At 45.6% G+C, this 19,560-nt stretch overlaps 1 protein-coding gene across 5 annotated transcripts in view; it reads right to left on the bottom strand.

The window, feature by feature from the left end:
* The window catches only part of astn2 (astrotactin 2), a 1,598,826-nt gene that overhangs the window by 149,739 nt on the left and 1,429,527 nt on the right, over positions 1–19,560 (bottom strand). For all 5 annotated transcript variants that reach the window (XM_080212454.1, XM_080212453.1, XM_080212456.1 and 2 more), the window contains one exon: positions 608–749. In XM_080212454.1, coding sequence (XP_080068580.1) covers positions 608–749 — 142 coding nt within the window. The remainder of the gene's footprint in view (positions 1–607; positions 750–19,560) is intronic.

Consider the following 19,560-nt stretch of genomic DNA (forward strand, 5'->3'; position numbering starts at 1 on the left):
AGAGCACCGGGAGGAAACACACACAGACCACAGGGAGAACATGCAAACTCCACACAGGCAGTGACCTGAGGTCAGAATTGAACCTGGGTCCCTGGCACTGTGAGGCAGCAGCGCTAACCACTGTGCCGCCCTTCACGGAAAAGTTCACGGGGCATTTAAACAACTTGTGCTTTTTTTTTACCCATTTTCTCGGAATAATTTCATTTATTAGTTTGCACACAATGTTGGGAGGTGGGAGAAGGACACAATCGGACGGACAGTCAGGGCGGGATTTTCCGGCCACGCGGGCCCCAAGACCAGAAAATCCCATCCGCGGTCAATGGACCTCTGCATCGTCCGTGTCCCGCTCACTACGATTGCTGTGGCGGACGGGACGGGGAGATTCCACCCTCAATGTTAGTCCAAACAGTTAAAAACCAGAGTGTGTTTGCTTTTCAATTGATGTGGGGAGGCATTGCACAGGAGGTTAGAGCAACATGAAGCAACTGGACTGAGGCAGGAGGTCATGTGCTGAAATCTCCAGGATTTCATCCAACCAGAGTTGGCAACATGTGCGTGTGTGTACGTGTGTGTGTGCAGGTGCGTGATGAATTTCGTTTACGCTTACTTGTAGAAACTGTCTGGCTCCAGGCACTTGAAAATTAAGGAATACGTGGTCGTTTCCGAGGCAACTCCATGGTTCTTCCCCACCACCACGCAGGAGGACCCCAGGCCTGAAAGAAGGTCGTCTGCAAAGCTCAGAGATTCCCCTGGTAAACAAAAACACACACACAACATAAGGATGACGAGAATGAATTGAAGTAAGCACCGGCAAACAAAAGAACCTTGACATGCATTATGCAAAGTAACTCTGGCATTTCCACGGGCTGTTCCTGTATTTGGGGGGGGGTGGTGGGGGGGAGTGGCAGTGGAGACAGGGGTGGGGGAAATTGGGTCATCCTTTTTTCTCATTTCTTTATTTTCTTTTAACCGAATTGCTAAGTTCTTTTATGGAAAAAAAATAAACAATGTTGAGAATTTCTAAAGATGTTTTTGGTCTCCTGCGGGCTATTACTTTGTTAAAGGTTAAATGTGTTCTGGCCTCTTAACCAGTTTGATTTTCTTTTCTCCCTCTTTAATTTTGTGTAAGTGGAATGAAGTACATTAGGTCTATTTTTCTCCGCGATCTTGCTTTTTATAAATAGTCGTGTGCATGCGTGTGTGCAGTTTTGTTTTTGCTTCATTCCGTTTGTCCATGTGCAGTTCCATGTCATCGACGTTTTGTTATTGTGATCATTTCATACTTTTAAGTTTGAATTGTATTTTTATGCGTTGAATAATTGGCTTGCAAGCATTAAGAGATTGAAAGACAATTGGAGGACAAAACAACTTTCAGCCTCCAGCCTTGAGGGTAGAAACGCAGTTTCCTTAAGGGTAGGCTGAAGCTATTTATCTTATATAAACAAATGTCTCCAAGCGTGGGATAGAGGTAATGAGCTGCCAGTGTGGGATATATTTGCAGCTTGATGGTATTTACATTTCATCAATCAGTTCCCCTGATTTTACCACCACTGGAAATCCACGGTATCCCCCCTGAAATCCATGCAAAGGATCTACAACAGAAACATTATTCACCCAGTCAAACGCACATGATTCCTAGAGAGTAGTGAGCAGTGAGGAATTATGTGAATCATTTTGGAATTCATGCTCACTCAACTACAAGGGGAGTCTGGGAATTAAATACTAATACATTCAACCCATTTACTTTCCTAAAACAGATGTCTACTGTTAAAAGTTTTAATGCATTGGACTTCCAAAGTGTACATGACACAAATTCCCTCTTATTTTCCTCCCTGGTACTTTTCACCTTCTTTACTTGTTTTAGCCCCATCATACACAGAATCATTGAATCCCGACATACAGAAGAAGCCATTTGGCCCATGGAGTCTGCACCGACTCTCTGACAGAGTATCTCATCCAGGTCCTCTCCCATCCTATACCTATAACCCCACATATACCACGGCTAATCCATCTAATCTACACATCTTGGGACTAAGGGGGAATTTAGCATGGCCAATTCACCTAACCTGTGTATCTTTGGACTGTGGGAGGAAATGGGAGCACCTGGTGGAAACCCACGCAGACACAGGGAGAATGTGTGAACTCCATGCAGATAGTGACCCAAGGCCGGAACTGAACCTGGATCTCTGGCACTGTGAGGCAATGATGCCATCTTACGCACCATTTTGACTGAGTGCTCTTGAACTGTCAGTAGAGTGGCACGTGAGTCCCTCTTCCAGTGTAAGAAAATAACTCATCTCCAATAAATGTATCACACTGCAAGCCCGTATAAATTCTAAATCCTCTCTGCATTTCACTTTCAGCACACACAGGGATTGGAAAAAAATCCACGAGTCTGATCCATGAGTCACAGTGGTTAGCACCACTGCCTCATAGTTCCAGGGACCAAGCTCCTGGCCTGGGTCACTGTCTGTGCGGAGTTGCACATTCTCCCCACGTCTACATGCGTCTCCTCCAGGTGCTCTGGCTTCCTCCCACAATCCAAAGATGTACAAGTCAGGTGCTTTGGCTATGCTAAATTGCCCCTTATTGTCCCAGGAAGCGTTAAGTTAGAAGGATTAGCGGGGTAAATGTGTGGGGTTATGGGGATAAAGTCTAGGTGGGTTGTTGTTGATGCAGACTCAATAGGCTAAATAGCCTCCTTCAGCACTGAAGGGATTCTATGTTTCTATGATTGCCTTATTACCTTAAATCACCTCACTTTACTCCTTCCTGAAGCCAAACGTGACATAACGGAGGAGGTTTCTCGTCCCGCCCGCCCGCCATGGGAATTGTAGTGGCAGAGGGGTGGGCCACGCGTTGACCTTCTCGGGTGGGATTTTCTGGTTTGGGGTAAGCGCTTTTGGAAAATCCCACCCAACATTAACATCGCCTTCGGCAAAAAACAGGATTAATCCTGATTCACAGCAATCCAGACTGGGGTAAAAAGGCTTTCAACTGACTTACAAGAAGCACTTTGATAGAATTATTCCTTTTAAAATATAAAGTGAAGTTTCTACATAGATGTTGACAACACCTATGTTGCCACAACATCGAACAGGAATTGGCTATTTAGACCTTGAGCTTCTTCCACCATTCAGTGAAATCATGGTTTTCGGATATTGCGTACAAACTTATCTTACAATCGAGTTCGCCTAGGCAAGCTATTAGCTAAAATAAATAAAGTAATTGGAACAGTAAGATTTAGCACTAAGTAATAAACAAAGGGTGCCAGTAATAACCAAAATAGCAAGCTAAGTAGTGCAGACAAATGACTAGACTTCTTCTGCTGAAGGTCGATGATGTTCAAAAAAAGTGCAGTCTTTGCATGTGTTCATTTTTCAGATTTACAGTGAGGAATACTTGACCTGTGCTTTACTTTAAAATGACCAGATAAACAGAGTGAGGAACAAAGGTTCAAACTAGGCTGGGACTCTTTAGGACAGGTACCAGGAAATTTACAAAGAATAATCAATTGATGCAATAAACTATCAAGACCAAAAGCCTGGAATTCTTTAACAAACAAATGGGTATTTTTACTGAGTGGCCATTTGAATCTCTCTGAATTGGATAAATCAAGTGGGCAGCACAGTGGCACAGTGGTTAGCACTGCTGCCTCACAGCGCCAGGGACCCGGGTTCGATTCCTGGCTTGAGTCACTGTCGGTGTGGAGCTTGCACGTTCTCCCTGTGTCTGCATGGGTTTCCTCCAGGTACTCCAGTTTCCTCCCACAGTCCAAAGATGAGTGGGTTAAGTGGATTGGCCATGCTAAATTGCCCCTTAGTGTCAGGGGGACTAGCTAGGGTAAATAAATGGTGATCGGGCGCGGGTGGGATTGTGGTCAGTGCAGACTCAATGGGCCAAATGGCCTTCTCCTGCACTGTAGGATTCTATGATTCTACCCGAACAGGCGCTGGAATATAACGACTAGGGGATTTTCACAGTAACTTTATTGCAGTGTTAATGTAAGCCCACTTACGACACTAATAAATAAATTAAACTACAATGGGTCAAACAGTTCTTCTCATCATTAATTATCCAGTGGCCCTTTTGAATAGGCGAATAACCAGCCAGTTTCTGTTCTTACTAAAGCTTACTCATAGCAACAGGATTCACATGAGAAGCATTCAACATTACTTCGTTAGTGTTAAATTCTGGTTGCCACACTACCAGAAGGACGTGAAGGCTTTGGAGAGGCTACAGAAAAGATTTACCAGGATGTTGTCTGGCATGGAGGGCATTAGCTTTGGGGAGAGGTTGGAGAAACCTGGGTTGTTCTCACTGGAACGACAGAGGTTGCGGGGCGACCTGATAGAAGTTGATATGATTATGAGAGGCATGGACAGAGTAGATAGTCAGAAGCTTTTTACCAGGGTTGAAGAGTCAAATACTAGGCACAGGTTTAAGGTGCGAGGGGCAAGGTTTAAAGAAGATGTACGAGGCAAGTTTTTTTATACAGACGGTGGTGGGTGCCTGGGGAGGTAATGGAAGCGGATACAATAGTGACTTTTAAGGGGCGTCTGGACAAATACATGAATAGGATGGGAATAGAGGGATATTGTCCCCGGAAGGGTAGGCGGTCTTAGTTCAGTTGGGCAGCATGGTCGGTGCAGGAGTGGAGGACTGAAGGGCCTGTTCCTGTGCTGCAATTTTCTTTGTTTTTTTTGTACTTGTCTCCACTTGAGAAGCACACTGCAGACCAGGTGGGGATTGTTCTGATCACCTGCGGTAGCTTCCCTGGTGGTGAGATGGCAGAGCCATGCAAAACGGCGTAGACTTCAGCAGGACTGGAAGATCCCGCCAGCGACAATGGTGAACTGCCTCTGCTGCTGGAAAACACAGCGCAAGGGTCGATGAGGGGCGGGTGTGGGTGGTTGGGGGCGATGTGGAGGACGGTGGTGAGGATGCAGGTGAGGGGAAAATTTGGAACTGATCAATTTGGGATGGACAATGGATGCTGGCCTAATCAACGAAGCCCACATCCCGCGAAGAATGGAAAAAAGAACAAAAGTGCAAAGGTTTACCGTGGCTCATTGAATCATCCCAAAGCGCTGAATGATTGAGCTCCTCTGTAACAATCCAGAAAAATAGCAAAAGCTAACCAGCACCTTCGAAATGGCTGATATTAATATGACAAGAATGGCCCAAAAATGGGCTGCATTTTGACAGGGCAGCTGTGGTCCTTCAGTGGGCCAGAATGCTGGGGGATGGGGGGAGGCCAGCTGGAGGAAGGGTGGGGGGTACGGGGGGTGGTAATGGTTGGTGATGGGAGGAGACATGTTTGTATTCAGGGGTAGCTCTCCATGAGCCCCAACAAACTCTGAGATTGCAGGAAGGCCTCCACTTTTTATTTTACACTCTCACCGTGTGGAGCTCAGCTGGTAGAATGCTAATGGCCAAATTATAATAGCCTTCATTGGCCCTTAATTTAACAGTTAAGGATCTGAATTGGCCTCTGTGTAGGAAAGCCATCTTCCCATTTTGCCCACTGCTGAGAGAATTCTATGGCATTGGAAAGATGACATTTGGGCGGCACGGTAGCACAGCGGTTAGCACTGCTGCTTCACAGCTCCAGGGACTGGGTTCAATTCTCGGGTCACTGTCTGTGTGGAGTTTGCACATTCTCCTCGTGTCTGTGTGGGCTTCCTCTGGGTGCTCCGGTTTCCTCCCACTGTCCAAAGATGTGCGGGTTTGGTTGATTGGCCATGCTAAAATTGCCCCTTAGTGTCCTGGGATGTGAAGGTTAGAGGGATTGGCGGCCAAATGTATAGGGACATTGGGATAGGGGCTGGGTGGGATTGTGGTCGGTGCAGAGTCAATGGGCCGAAGGGCCTGTTTCTGCACTGTAGGGTTCTATGTTCTGTCCACTCCAATCCACACTTTCCCTCCATATTCTCTGGTCATCTCATCAACCTTCTAAAAACACCATTAAGTTGTGTCCAATGCGTGGAAACTAATAGATGCATTTCTTTTGTGACTTAAAGTTACGGGTATGCCCATCCATTCATTGCCTTAACTCCCCAGTCACTCTTCACTCTGCTCCGCCATTCCCATTTCTTCCGTGTTTGCTTGCTTTTGGACCAAGCATGCTCATTCATCAAAGCAGCTCCTGATGCAGGGATCCCAGTCATTGTATGACAGAAAATCCAAAACCCAACTAGGCCATCACTGTCACTAAGGGTCCTGTCAGTTCCTGAGGCAAGCTGACTCAGAGAGAGGCAATGGAAATAACTGAGTAGCCTGACTGGATGATTTGTATCAGTAAATTCGGGCCCCAAATTGCTGTCATGGGGAAATACTGACGGGATAATTGTGAATTATGTCATGCAGTTGCTGTTTTATGGGTAAATGTGTTAGTAATAGAGTCTACAGCAGGGTGCCAACAAGAGTAAAGCGGTGAATATCAATCTATTTTTGATGGCATTGGGGGAGGAATGTTGGCAGGCACACCAGCAGAACGCATTGTTCTTTTTCCAATGGCATCATGGTATTTTCAGCTGAACAGGCAGATGGCACTTCAACTTGACATCTGAACGAAAGGTTAAAAACACATCATTCCCTCAGCGTGCACTGGTGTTCACCGAACTTGTGAGCTCATGGTCTGGAGTGATGTTCATATGGGCAGCGTGTTGGCACAGTGATTAGCTCTGCTGCCTCACAGCGCCAGGGACCCGTGTTCGATCCCCAGCTTGGGTCACTGTCTGTGCGGAGTCTACACGTTCTCCCTGTGTCCGTGAGATTTTCCTCCAGGATGCTCCACTTTCCTCCCACAGTCTGAAAGACGTGCTGGTTAGGTGCACTGTCCATGCTAAATTCTCCCTCAGTGTACCCAAACATTTGCCGGATTGTGGTGACATGGAGATTTTCACAGCAACTTCACTGCAGTGTAAACGTAAGCCTACTTGTGACACTAATAAATACATCTGATACGCAAAACCTCCCAGTTCTGAGGTGAAAAAAGAAACTACCAACTGAGGGAACCTAACGCTTGCATTGGAGAAAGGCCAGTTCTCCAATTTAAGTTGGGGGTTGGAATTCTGGAATTCTCCAGCCTCACCCACGGCTGGGATTTTCCAGTCCCGCTGCAACGAATGGTGATTTGGCTGAGCGTCAAATCCTCTGTTCTCACTGGCAGCGGCAGCAGAACATGTGAGACCAGAGAATTCCAGCCGGGGTGTTTAGGGAATATAGCTCCAGCGAGACGGACAATTCATAAGATTGACCAACTGAGTTCTATTCTTAAGTGGCTTTATGGTGGAAAACTTAGCTGCAGCGTTCCAAGTGTTCATTCCCCCATTCTCACAATGAATGAAAAGCGAGCAGGGACATTGAAAAGAAGAAATTATCTTAAAAATTAGGGGAAAAGGGATTGATACATTGGATCAAACAAAAGAACAAGCAATCTTTGGATCCTTGTTAATCGCACAAACCAGGTGATCAATAAACTGAGTTAGAAACATTCATTGTATATTAATAGCTGAGACTTAAAGATTTATGAGAGTGGTTTTAGGGAGGAGTGCATTCAGTTGCAAGGGTAGACTGGAGAAGCGGAGGCTGTTTTTCTTAAAGAGAGAGAGTCGGGAGGAGATTCCATAGAGGTGTCCAAAACTGGGATGTGTGTAGGCTGAGTAGATAATAAGAAACTACTCCTTTGGCTTAGTTACCGAGAACACAGGAATCATAGATCATAGAACCCCACAGTGCAGAAGTGGCCACTTAGCCATCGAGTCTGCACTGATTCTGACAGAGTATAAGTTTAAGTTTATTTATTAGTGTCACAAGTCGGCTCACACCTCAACGAAGCCACTGTGAAAATCCCCTAGTTATCACACTCCGGCACCTGTTCGGTTACATTCAGGGAGAATTTAGCACGGCCAATGCATCTAACCAGCAGGTCTTTCAGAGGGAGGAAACCGGGACACCCAGAGGAAATCCACACAGACACGGGGAGAATGTGCAGTTTCTGCACATAAGTGACCCAAGCTGGGAATCGAACTCGGGTACCACCTTGCCCAGGTGCTCTCCCCTGCCCTATCCCCTTAACCCTGCATTTCCCATGGCTAATCCATCTAACTTACACCTCTTGGGGACACTTAGGAGCAAATTAGCATGGTCAATCCGTCTAACCTGCGCATCTTTGGGCTGTGGGAGGAAATCGGAGCATCCGGAGGAAACCGGAGCATCCAGAGGAAACCCACACAAGACATAAGGAGAAGGCACAACCTCCACACAGTTACCCAAAGCCGGAATTGAACCTGGGTCCCTGAGGCAGCTGTGCTAAGCACTGTACCAGTGTGCCAACCACACATGGATATATGGTGAAAGGCAACATGATGTTTCCATGCAGCTGGTGTTAGGAAACGGAATGTACTGTTTTGAAGAGTGATGGCAGGAAATTCGATTGTGACTTTCAAACAGGAATCGGACAAGCGCCTGAAAATCAAGAATATACAGGAATACAGGGAAAGGGCAGGGGAGCACGCCTAACTCAAATGCTCTCACACAAAGCCAGCACTGACTTGACAAGCCAAAAGTTGCAACCATTCTTTGTTTTAGGAAAGGTATTTTAATGAATTTCAGCACACAGAATGAGACATCACAAGGACGCGACCACTAAACGCTCTCAAATCTTCCGGAAATATCCCATTCCGTCCGCCGCAGGAATCATAGTGGGCAAGGCAAAAAATTTGGAGGACCGTTTAAAGATTCGTTGAGCTTGGGTGGGAATTTGCTGTCTTGAAGTGACGCACTGCCAGAAAATCCTGCCCACTGCATTCCAGATAGATGGAGAAGCCAGCCTGCACAACAGGGATATGGCAATGACACAGTGAGCGGCAACAAGCCGGCATAACTATAAAGCAACTGGCTCCAGCAGGCCCCCATCACCACCTCACAGCAGATCCCTGCGAGAGGCCTGGGGTCAAGGCACGGTGGTTAGCACTGCTGCCTCGCAGTGCCAGGGACCCGGGTTCGATCCCGGCCTCGGGTGACTATCTGTGTTGAATTTGTACGTGCTCCCCGTGATTGTGTGGGTTTCTCCTGGATGCTCCAGTTTCCTCCTGCACTCCAAACACGTGCAGGTTAGGTGAACTGGCCGTGCTCAATTGCCCCTTATTGTCAGGGAGTTGGCAGGGTAAATACGTGGGGTTATGGCAAATCGGGACTGGGTGGGATTGTTGTCGGTGCAGACTCGACGGGCCGAATGGCCTCTTTTTGCACTGTCGGGATTCTAAGATCAGGGATAGGTGGGGAATGTGGAGTTGAGGCCGTAACCTGATTGGCCGTGATCTTATTGAATGGCAGAGCAAGTGCAAGGGGCTGAATGGTCCACTCCTCGTGTGTGTGTGTCAGTCCATAGTCTAGCTCCCGACCTGGTGGTTCATTTGCCAGGTCGGGACTCACCATCACGACTGGTCAACTTATAATTGGCCAGTAGTGATAGCAAGTTGGAGACTTCCTTGCATCAGCAATGGGGCACATTAACAGTTTGCTGGTGGGACTGGCAAAAGCACAATGGAGGAGACGTGCCATGCCTCACTGAGAGCCAGCAAGCACTGGGCTGATTCCAAGCTGAGTTCCTCGAAGATACAGCGAGTGAGAATTTACCTCACTCACAACACATCCACTTGTGTAGAGATAAGGTCAGATCCAGCGTATCCGCTATGGCTCAGGTGGAAGCACCTTTTCTCGCAGGTCAGGGGGATGTGGGTTCAAGTCCTAATTCGTGTTCTTCAGTTCAAAAATCTGGGATGACACACTAATGCAATACTGAAGGAAAGCTGCATTGTCAGTGCTGTCTTTTAGATTAGATATTAAAAACCGAGATCTGTCCATTTTCAAAGGATGTAAAAGATCCTTTGGTTTTCCTGTAGGAGAAGAGAAAGTGTCCTGACCAATATTTATCCTTCAATCGACATCACTGAAAAAACAGCAACTATTTGCTCATTATCGCACGGCTGTTGGTCAGAGTTTGTTGTATGCAAATTGGGTCAATGAGATTTCCTAGATTACTGTATTTGAAGAAAAAACATTTCAATGGTTGTAAAGCATCTTGGAACATCCTGAGGTTGCGATAGACGTTCCTTAACTTGCACCTGGGCTTTCTGGAGTCATTTCCCAGCGTTTTTGGCAGAATGTTCTTGGAAAACCCAGAGTAAAGTCTACAAGGATGTGGCTTCCAGAAATAATCAGAAGGAGAGTTGAAGCTAATACTCTCTGGCACATCCAACTGATTGCTTCCAACACGGGAGGACCTATCACACTTTTACCAGTTATTATTGTCACCATTTGCCTTGGATATCGACAGCTCTAAGATAAGTGATGCGGACTCCGTCCCTGATTGTTCCGCAGGGACGGCGAGACATGAACCATGCGTACACAAACTGTTAAATTGGAAAACGCGAACATTGTCACACACACATACAATTCCAAAGGCCAGGGCTTTCCAGCCGTCCACGTCGGCAGGATCTTCCAGTCCCATTGACGGCAACCCCCATCGCACATTTCACAGCGGCAAGGGGTGCATTCAACGGAAAATCCCATTGACAATGGTGGAACCAGAGGATCCCCTCGCTGGGCAGTGGCGGGCCAACTCTGCAGCGGTGAAATATACAGCAGGTTGCATGGAAAATCCTGCCTGTAGTTTTGCACCATGCATAACAATGGTGTAATGGTGGAAAACTCCAAACTGGGGGACTCGCAGTGTAATGTCTTCAAATTCAAAAACGACCATTGCAATTTTCCCATTGCTCTTTTTCTTGTTTCCAACCCATGGTCATTCTACCAGGTCAGTGGCCAAAATGTTCAATAAATCCAGTTAATGGGCTCAAATCATGGAATAGAAAGTAGTTTATTTTGTTAGTGTCACAAGTAGGCTTACATTAACACTGCAATAAAGTTACTGTGAAAATCCCCTAGTTGCCACACTCCGGCGCCTGTTCGGGTACACTGATGGAGAATTCAGCATGGCCAATTCACCTAACCAGCACGTCTTTCAGACTGTGGGAGGAAACCAGAGGCATCCAAAGGAAACCCATGTAGACATGGGGAGAATATGCAGACTCCACACACACAGTGACCCAGGTGAAGAATTGAACCCAGGTCCCTGGTGCTGTGAGGCAGCAGTGCTAACCACTGTGCTACCCTGCCGTCCAAACTTGTATCTGACTTCTCAAGAAAGCGACACTAAGGAAAAACTAAAAACTCTAGAGAAGAAAAGAAAGCTCAGTGTGTCTCAGAAAGGGGTTTTAAGAAAAAGCAAAAGTTTCTAATATTTTTATTTCAACAGTTTAAATTCATTTCAACAGTTTGGGGGGGGGCTCAGTTTCATAGTGGTTATCACTGCTGCCTCAGAGCGCCAGGGACCCCGGTTCAATTCCAGCCTTGGGTGATTGTCTGTATGGAGTTTGCACATTCCCTCCGTGTCTGCGTGGGTTTCCTCCGGGAGCTCCAGTTTCCTCCCACACTCCAAAGGTGTGCAGATTAGGTTGATTGGTCATACCAAAAATTGTCTTTTAGTGTCGGGGGATTAGCAGAGTAAATATGTGGGGTCGGGGGATAGAGCTTGGGTGGGATTGTTGTTGGTGCAGGTTCGAAGGGCCAAATGGCCTCTTTCTGCACTGTAAGATTTCTATAATTTTATGATTCTATGATATACACAACTATGCAGGCAAACACCAAATTAAAAACATCTGTAACTCTCAGAAAACATCAATTCATCTCAAGATGCCTCAAGTTTGTGTGTAACCAACAGTGGGGGATTAATTAGTTCTAACAATCCAGTTCTGCCCGCTGATTGATTGCATTGAATCTGCTAGCCTCCAGCTGTACCATGCAACTGATCTAACTGGTTGCCCCATCTCAGGGAAGTTACAAACACACATTTTATAGCACCTTTAACTTGGCAAAGTGTCTCAATGTGCTTTTGTAACTTCTCTTGGTGAAATTTTGACACAACTGTTGCGGCTAAGCTTCGCCTATCACGCAGGCTCCAAACTACAAAGGGTTGTGAATGTAGCCCAGTCCATCTTACAAAAAAAGCTTCCCCTCCATTGGCTTTGTCGAGACTTCCCATTGCCTCAGAACAGCAGCCAGCATGATCAAGGATCCCATGCACTCTGGACCTACTCTCGACCACATTCTTCCATTGGGAAAAAGGTACAAAAGTCTCAGATCACATACCAACTGACCCAGGAACTGCTTTTTCCTTGCTGCCATCAGACTTTTCAATGGATCTACCTTATACTTCTTTGATTTTTCTCTACACCCCACCTATGATTGTAATACTACATTCTGCAACCTCTCCTTTCCTTCTTCCCAATGTAGTCTATGAACGGTGTGTTTTGTGCAAGAAACTATACTTTTCACTGTGTCCCAATACGTGTGACAATAATAAATCAAATAACATCCAATCAAATCAGGCCTTACTCTCTGTGAAATAATACGTGTGTAGGCATGTAAAAATAACCCTTTACACATAAAAGATATCCACACGCAGCAGCTATGTTTTAAAGGAAACACAGGCTGACACATCTAAAAGCTGACCATCCAGTTAAAAATATTTGATGGATGACACTTGTGTTTTATGACCATGATCTGGATTTTGCCTCAAGTGGAGAAGGAACGGCTTTCACCATACATCATAAATTAACAGGGCGGCACAGTGGCAAGCACTGCTGCCTCACAGCGCCAGGGACCTGGGTTCAATCCCAGCCTTGGAGTTTGCACATTCTCCCTGTGCTTGTGTGGGTTTCCTCCCACAGTCCAAAGATGCAAGGTTTAGGTGGATAGGCCATGCTATAAGGAGGAGGGAGATTAACTGGGTAAATATATCGTTGTCGGTGCAAGCTCAATGGGCCGAATAGCCTCTTCTACACTGTCAGAATTCTATGATTCTATCTTCTGCATAGCTGTCCAGAAACTTTCCGAGGTTTTGTTCACAGAGAATTCTAATAACGGGGAACCTGATGCAGTCATATACCTTCTGCAGGGAACCTTTGCTATCTGTAAGCATAGCAAACTCTTCACTCAATCAGATTAAAGAACCTTCAGTGAAGGATGCAAACCACAAAGCAGGCCATTAAAATAGAAAATAAACATGAAATACATTCAAATCATTGTAGAGAAAGCTAAAGATTAGGACACATGAGTATGATCAAGAGAAAGAGATTAAAGCGGAAAACAGAAAAAGAAACAAAATTAATTTTAATATTTAAAAAAGGATCTACGTCAATTTTCTTGAGTGTATGAGACTCCACACTTGTAAAATTAATTTTTCAGAGCCAGCGGGGTTGTGCAGTAACAACGATCACATATTCTGTCATTGAAAAATCAGCTACTCCTGATTGCATGAGTTTTAACCTTTCCATTTGTCTTTCACATGACAGTAATTGGTAATGCCACTACTTGTAGCCCATTACAGTGATTCTGTACCATGTGAAGACTGCGAGAGCATATCCTGTGGAGGAGCAAGGTATTCATTCATTTACAGCAACTTGTGGATTTCTGCGTTTGACTGTATCTGTGGATACAGCAATTGCAAACGTCCTTGCCATTATTAGTATGCCAAAATCCAGGCCATTATCACCAAAGACAAAATACTACAATGGGACTCTTCAAGAAGCTGGCTGGGGCTTGGCACAGTTTCAATCTCAAAGCGCGTATATGCACCATTTAAATCAATTCGATGCAAAATACAAAAATTGATTGCAATGAGCTTTGACGTATCTGCAGCGTTTGCTTACAACCGATATTTAAGCATCCTGATTTATTTACACTGTTTTGCAATTACTTTGCTTTCAAACCATCAAACACACATCATGAAGAAACAGCCTCCTGCCTAACAGGCACTGCTTCTAACAAATTTTTTTTTGGGCAGGCGAAGTATGTGTAAAATCTCACTGGGCTGTTTAGTTCTGTTCTCAGAGACATATGGGTAACAGACAGTCGCAAACCCTTCGTGTACCTCTGCAAGCCTGCCAATTGCAGATGGGGCTTAATTAGGGACCTGAAAATTCTGAGAAGAGAAAGAAATGTTTACTGGTAAACCTCAAAAATCCTTCAGCTGCTTGAGTGGGTTCAATATATCTCCTGTTCAGAGCAAATACCTTGCAATAACGCTAAAAAGGACTCAAAATCCAGTAAGTAAAGACATTTGGTACTCTTTTTCCAAAGAATTGGGGATGTGTTGGGGGAAGGGGAAAGCCAAGTCGTAGGTGGCATGGTGGTGCAGTGGTTAGCACTGCTGCCTCACATCACCAGTGACCCGGGTTTAATCCCTGGCTTGGGCCATTGCCTGTGCGGAGTCTGCAAGTTCTCCTCATGTCTGCGTGGGTTTCCTCCAGGTACCCTGGTTTCCTCCCACAGTCCAAAGGTCGTGCTAGTTAGGTGCATTGGCCATGCTAAATTTTCCCTTAGTGTACCCGACAGGCGCCAGAGTGTGGTGGCGTGGAGATTTTCACAGTAACTTTATTGCAGTGTTAATATCAACCGACTTGCGACAGTAAAAGATAAGCTTTAACTTTAAAAGTGGGGGTGGTAAGAATTGGAGGTAGACTCAGATGCAGTGCAAGAGCTTTCATCAAGCTCTCTCTTTCTTTCTATATCTTGCAGTGAGACAGCATACTCTGATTAACTAAATGCAGCCTAGCCTTCAGCTCCTACCTTTCCCACAGAGACTTGAGTCAAGAAAAAAAAGTTGAAAAGAAATATAACTGTTTAAACAAAAAGGGTCTTTATTGAATCCTGGCATCGTGTAATGCTTTCCCTCAGCTCTGATTACATCTACAGACAGGACAGAGAAGGAGGGGGGAAAAAAATATCAAAGCAAACAAGTGTGGGTGAAAGAGATGACACAAAAGGACAGAGAGTCCCATAAGATCCTGCAGTATATTGTGTGGGGCATTCCAACTAATGAGGTACGATGCTGTACATGTGTTTATTGCTGTGAAAGAAAATATTGTGCAAAAGAAAAGGTAGAAGCATACATTTGCACACATCCCAACTTCAAACAACTCCTCCTGGGGCTACTTTTCAGAGGTTTTCTTTTGACTGTGGGTACCGGCAGGGCTCTTGTGGGACTCACTGACCCATGTTTCATCTAGACTGCACAACGCGGGCTCTGTTCATTCTGTACCTTTCTTTTTCTTTCGAAGCCTTCAAATGCTGTTAGGAAATGAAAGTTGCTCTTTGACTTTTGGGGGGCCTGCCTGGAGCAGAGCCCCACCCGCTGTCTCGAGACGACGGGGGCAGGGGGGGTGGGTGATGGTGATGGTGTCAGGGTAACAGGTAACTAACTGCATGAACTACAAACAGCTGCAGTCAGAAATGAACCATATCTGAACTCACTGGGTCTTTCTTATTGCAAAATCCTTTTTTTCTCTCTCCAGAGCACGGGTTACACTGGAGGTCAGAAATGAACTTCAATCAAGACTAAACCTGCACAATTATAATGAACAGTTAAATTGCATCACAAATACAAAAGAGGTGATGGACTGTTCCTTTACTAAGCCGCTGAGTTAGGTCACTGCCAATGCGAGATTGTGGAATAATATTGGATAAAAGCAGCTGCTGGAATCGGAAACCAGAAGAGAAAATGTTGGAAAATCTCAGCAGGTCTGGCAGCATCTGTAAAGGGAGAAAAGACCTGACGTTTCGAGTCCAGATGACTGGACAAGGCTTTGACAAAAGAGTCATCTGGACTTGAAACGTCAGCACTTTTCTCTCCTTATAGATGCTGCCAGACCCGCTGAGATTTTCCAGCATTGTCTCTTTTGGTTGTGGAATAACACCGCGATGGTGCAATTTATTTTCTGAGGTGGAAGCAAAATATTGCGGATGCTGGAATCGGAAGCAAAAACATAAAAATGTTGGAAAATCTCAGCGGGTCTGACAGCATCTGTGGAGCGAGAACAGAGCCAATGTTTTAATTCTGGATAACCCTTTATCAAAGCGTCTGACGAAGAGTCACCCAGACTCAAAAAATTGGCTCTATTCTCTCTCCACAGATGCTGTCAGACCTGCTGAGATTTTACAGCATTTTCAATTTTCTTAGGTGGTGGGTGCACGTTTTTGTGTCACTTTTCCCTTATCCAAACAAAGCTGATATGAGAAGAAATAGTGAAAGAATCAGCTTCCCAGAAAAGTGCACAGATATCAGCATTTCCCGCTCTTCCGAGCTCAACATAAACAATTCGCAAAAGAAATACTTGGTGGTTATGGGAACACGATCCCGAGATATCTTGCCATTAATTTCAACTGAGGTCAGCGAGAAGGCTCCAAACATTATCGGGGGCAAGCATGCAACTTAGTCATTAGTTACCCATTAACACCGCAATGAAGTTATTGTGAAAATCCCCAAGCTGCCGCACTCTGGGACCTGTTCAAGTACACCGAGGGAGAATTTAGCATGATCAATGCACCTGACCAGCACGTCTTTCAGACTATGGGAGGAAACCGGAGCACCCAGAGGAAACCATGCAGACACGGGGAGAGAACATGCAGACTCCGCACAGACAGTGATCCAAGCCAGGAATTGAACCTGGATTCCTGGGGGACGGTGAAGAGCAAGCAGAAGTGGGAAGATTGTGGAACTGAGGCCGACTGTGGTCATTTATCCTGAACCTCTTCCCCCTCCCCACCTTCATAGAGGCGGCACGGTGGCACAGTGGTTAGCACTGCTGCCTCACAGCGCCAGGGACCCGAGTTCAATTCCGGCCTCGGGCCACTGTCTGCATGGAATTTGCACGTTGCCCCCGTGTCCGCGTGCATTTCCTCTGGTTTCCTCCCACACTTCAAAGATGTGTGGGTTAGGTTGATTGGTCATGATAAATTGCCCCATTAGCAGGGTAAATATGTTGGGTTACAGGGATAGTACTTGGGTGGGATTGCAGTAGGTGTAGGCTCGATGGGCCAAATGGCCTCCTCTTGCACTGCAGATTCTATGATAGCCCATTCTATCACACCCCTCCCAACACACAGAGCCCATCAACTCCACTCCCAACACCCCCCTCAATCATTCCAGTCATGACTAACTGATTATGCATACAATCAGACTTGAATCTCAGGACGTGAGATCTGTTTACATTTCTGCATTGTGACGACAGAAGTGCATTGCCCCTGTGCCCACCTAGTTTAGGCCTACTGCTCGGTACATCATCTGCTAGAACACCCAGCTTCTGGAAAGCCGGAAGAGATATGGGGAAGAAAGCTGGAGTGAATTTTAGTGAATACTTTAAACAGCTATAAACATTTTCATAGAATCATAGAACCCTACAGTGGAGAGAGAGGCCCTTTGGCCCATTGAGTCTGCACTGAACACAATCCCACCCAGGCCCTACCCCCATAAACCTATACATTATACCCACTAATCCCGCTAACCTACGCATCTCTGGACACTAAGGGGCAATTTCTTAACGTGGTCCATCAACCGAACCCGCACATCTTTGGACTGTGGGAGGAAACCGGAGCACCCGGAGGAAACCCAAAGCAAAGTTGTGATCAAAAAAAAACCAACAGGCCGTACCATTGCATCATCTTTCCCATATTCTAATTCCTATTTACAATGTTGATATTTGGATAATTTTTATGATTGCTAACTCTGTCAAGTGGAAAATCTATTAAATTAATGTCTCACTCAGTGACTCAGCCCTTATACTATCCCTTGTCCTGCACATTACTCAGATGTTTTGATAAACATTAAAATAATTTCCTCAGCTGCATTACTGGAAACCAGTGCTCAAGATTCTGCCTTTCCAGGAACACCAGAGGAGAGAAAAACAAATGACAGGAGTCTCATCAGTGACAAAAATAGACAACACATGTGAGGAAGCTGGGATCTGTCACCGGGGATTATGGGCGAGGAGGAAGGGCTGCCAGTCAAAGATAAAATCCTCGGCAGCACAAAAATGACTGAGAGATGACAACATTAGTGGGTTCTGTGGAGCTGGTGAGACAGGTCAAATGAATCTAAGGCGTTGCTAGTGTGATGAAAGCTAAGTCCATTTGCTGAACTGTCTCAGACACACTTCTTATGGGATGGACCAGCCACTCCTCTTCCATCTCAAACAAAATACTGTTTAAGCTAAGACAAATGCAAAATGCTGCGGATGCTGGAACCCGAAACAAAAGCTGAAAAATGCTGGAAAATCTCAGCAGATCTGACAGCATCTGTGGAGAGAAGGGTCATCTGGTCTTGAAAAGTTGGCTCTACTCCTCCTCTCCGCAGATGCTGTCAGACCTGCTGAGGTTTTCCAGCATTTTTCTGTTTCTTGCACTGTTTCACCTACTACCCCTACGTAAACAAGATGAAACTCATAATCCTATTTTGCAAAAAAAAAATTTAACCCCGTTTTCTCTTGGAAAAATAAGTATGACCCCCTTCTCTCCAATGAATATCGTGCCAACGTGCCTCTCCCACAATCCACAATGCACTCCACTGCTGCCATCCACTGGAATCTTAACTCCCTCAAGCAGGAGGGCAGTAAAGTCTCGGTCCCAGCCTTCATCGTGTTTGCCAGCAATGTCACTGTATGAATTGCTGACAAGAGACCTTTCAGGATGAAACCACTGATACAAGTTTCCCTTCTCCTTGGTAATGGGTTCCTCTCTCACTGCAAAGTGCTCCCTCTGGTGGCCCACCCAGCAACTGATAAAATAGCCAATGAGAACAGGTGAGTTTTGGCCCAGATTTTCAATCAACTAAACACCTGCAGTGCGGAGAAAATCTAGCAAATAGGATGGAGCAGGGAGGCTCTTGATTAAAAACCTGCCCCTTAAAATGTCCATCATCATTTCCTTTTTTCCTTCCTGTGACCCCAATCCCTCTGCTGGAAGCACATTCCCCCATATTTTCTGCATTGTAACAGTGACATGCCAGAGAGTTTATACAGTTACAAAAGAGGCCCTTCAGCCCATTGAGTCTGCACTGGCAAAACCACATTAAATCTATACTACTACCTCTCGCCCTCCCAGGGCAACGCATTCCAGATTGCCACCACCCTCGGGATGGAAAAAAAAACTTTTCCTCAAATCCCCTGCAAAGCTAATGCCCCTCACCTTAAAATTATACTCTCTCGTTATTGGCCTTTCATTTAAGGGGAATAGATGTATCCTCTTCACCCTGTCCATCCCTCTCATAATCTCATACCCCTCAATCAAGTCTTCCCCCTGCTTCCTCAGCCTTCTCTGCTCTAAAGGAAGCAACTTGAATCGATCCAACTTCTCTTCATAGTTCAAATGTTCTATCTCAGACAACATCCTGGTGAATTTTCCTTTGCACTCTCCACAGTGCTATCATCCATCCTACAGTGAGGTGACCAGAGCTGCACACAGTACTCCAGTGGTGGCCTCACCAAATTTTGTACAGTTCCAATATAACTTCCCTGCTCTTACAAGCTATGCCACGACTGCTAAACGCAACTGTTCTATATGCGTTCTTAACGACCCTCTTAACCTGCCCTGCTGCCTTCAAGGATCTGTGGATAAGCACCTCAAGATCCCTCTGAGTTTCCGAGAGCCTTGCCA

This window comes from Carcharhinus amblyrhynchos, chromosome 25 (genome assembly GCF_965287045.1).
Source record: "Carcharhinus amblyrhynchos chromosome 25, sCarAmb.v2.hapA, whole genome shotgun sequence".
Classification (NCBI taxonomy): Eukaryota; Metazoa; Chordata; class Chondrichthyes; order Carcharhiniformes; family Carcharhinidae; genus Carcharhinus; species Carcharhinus amblyrhynchos.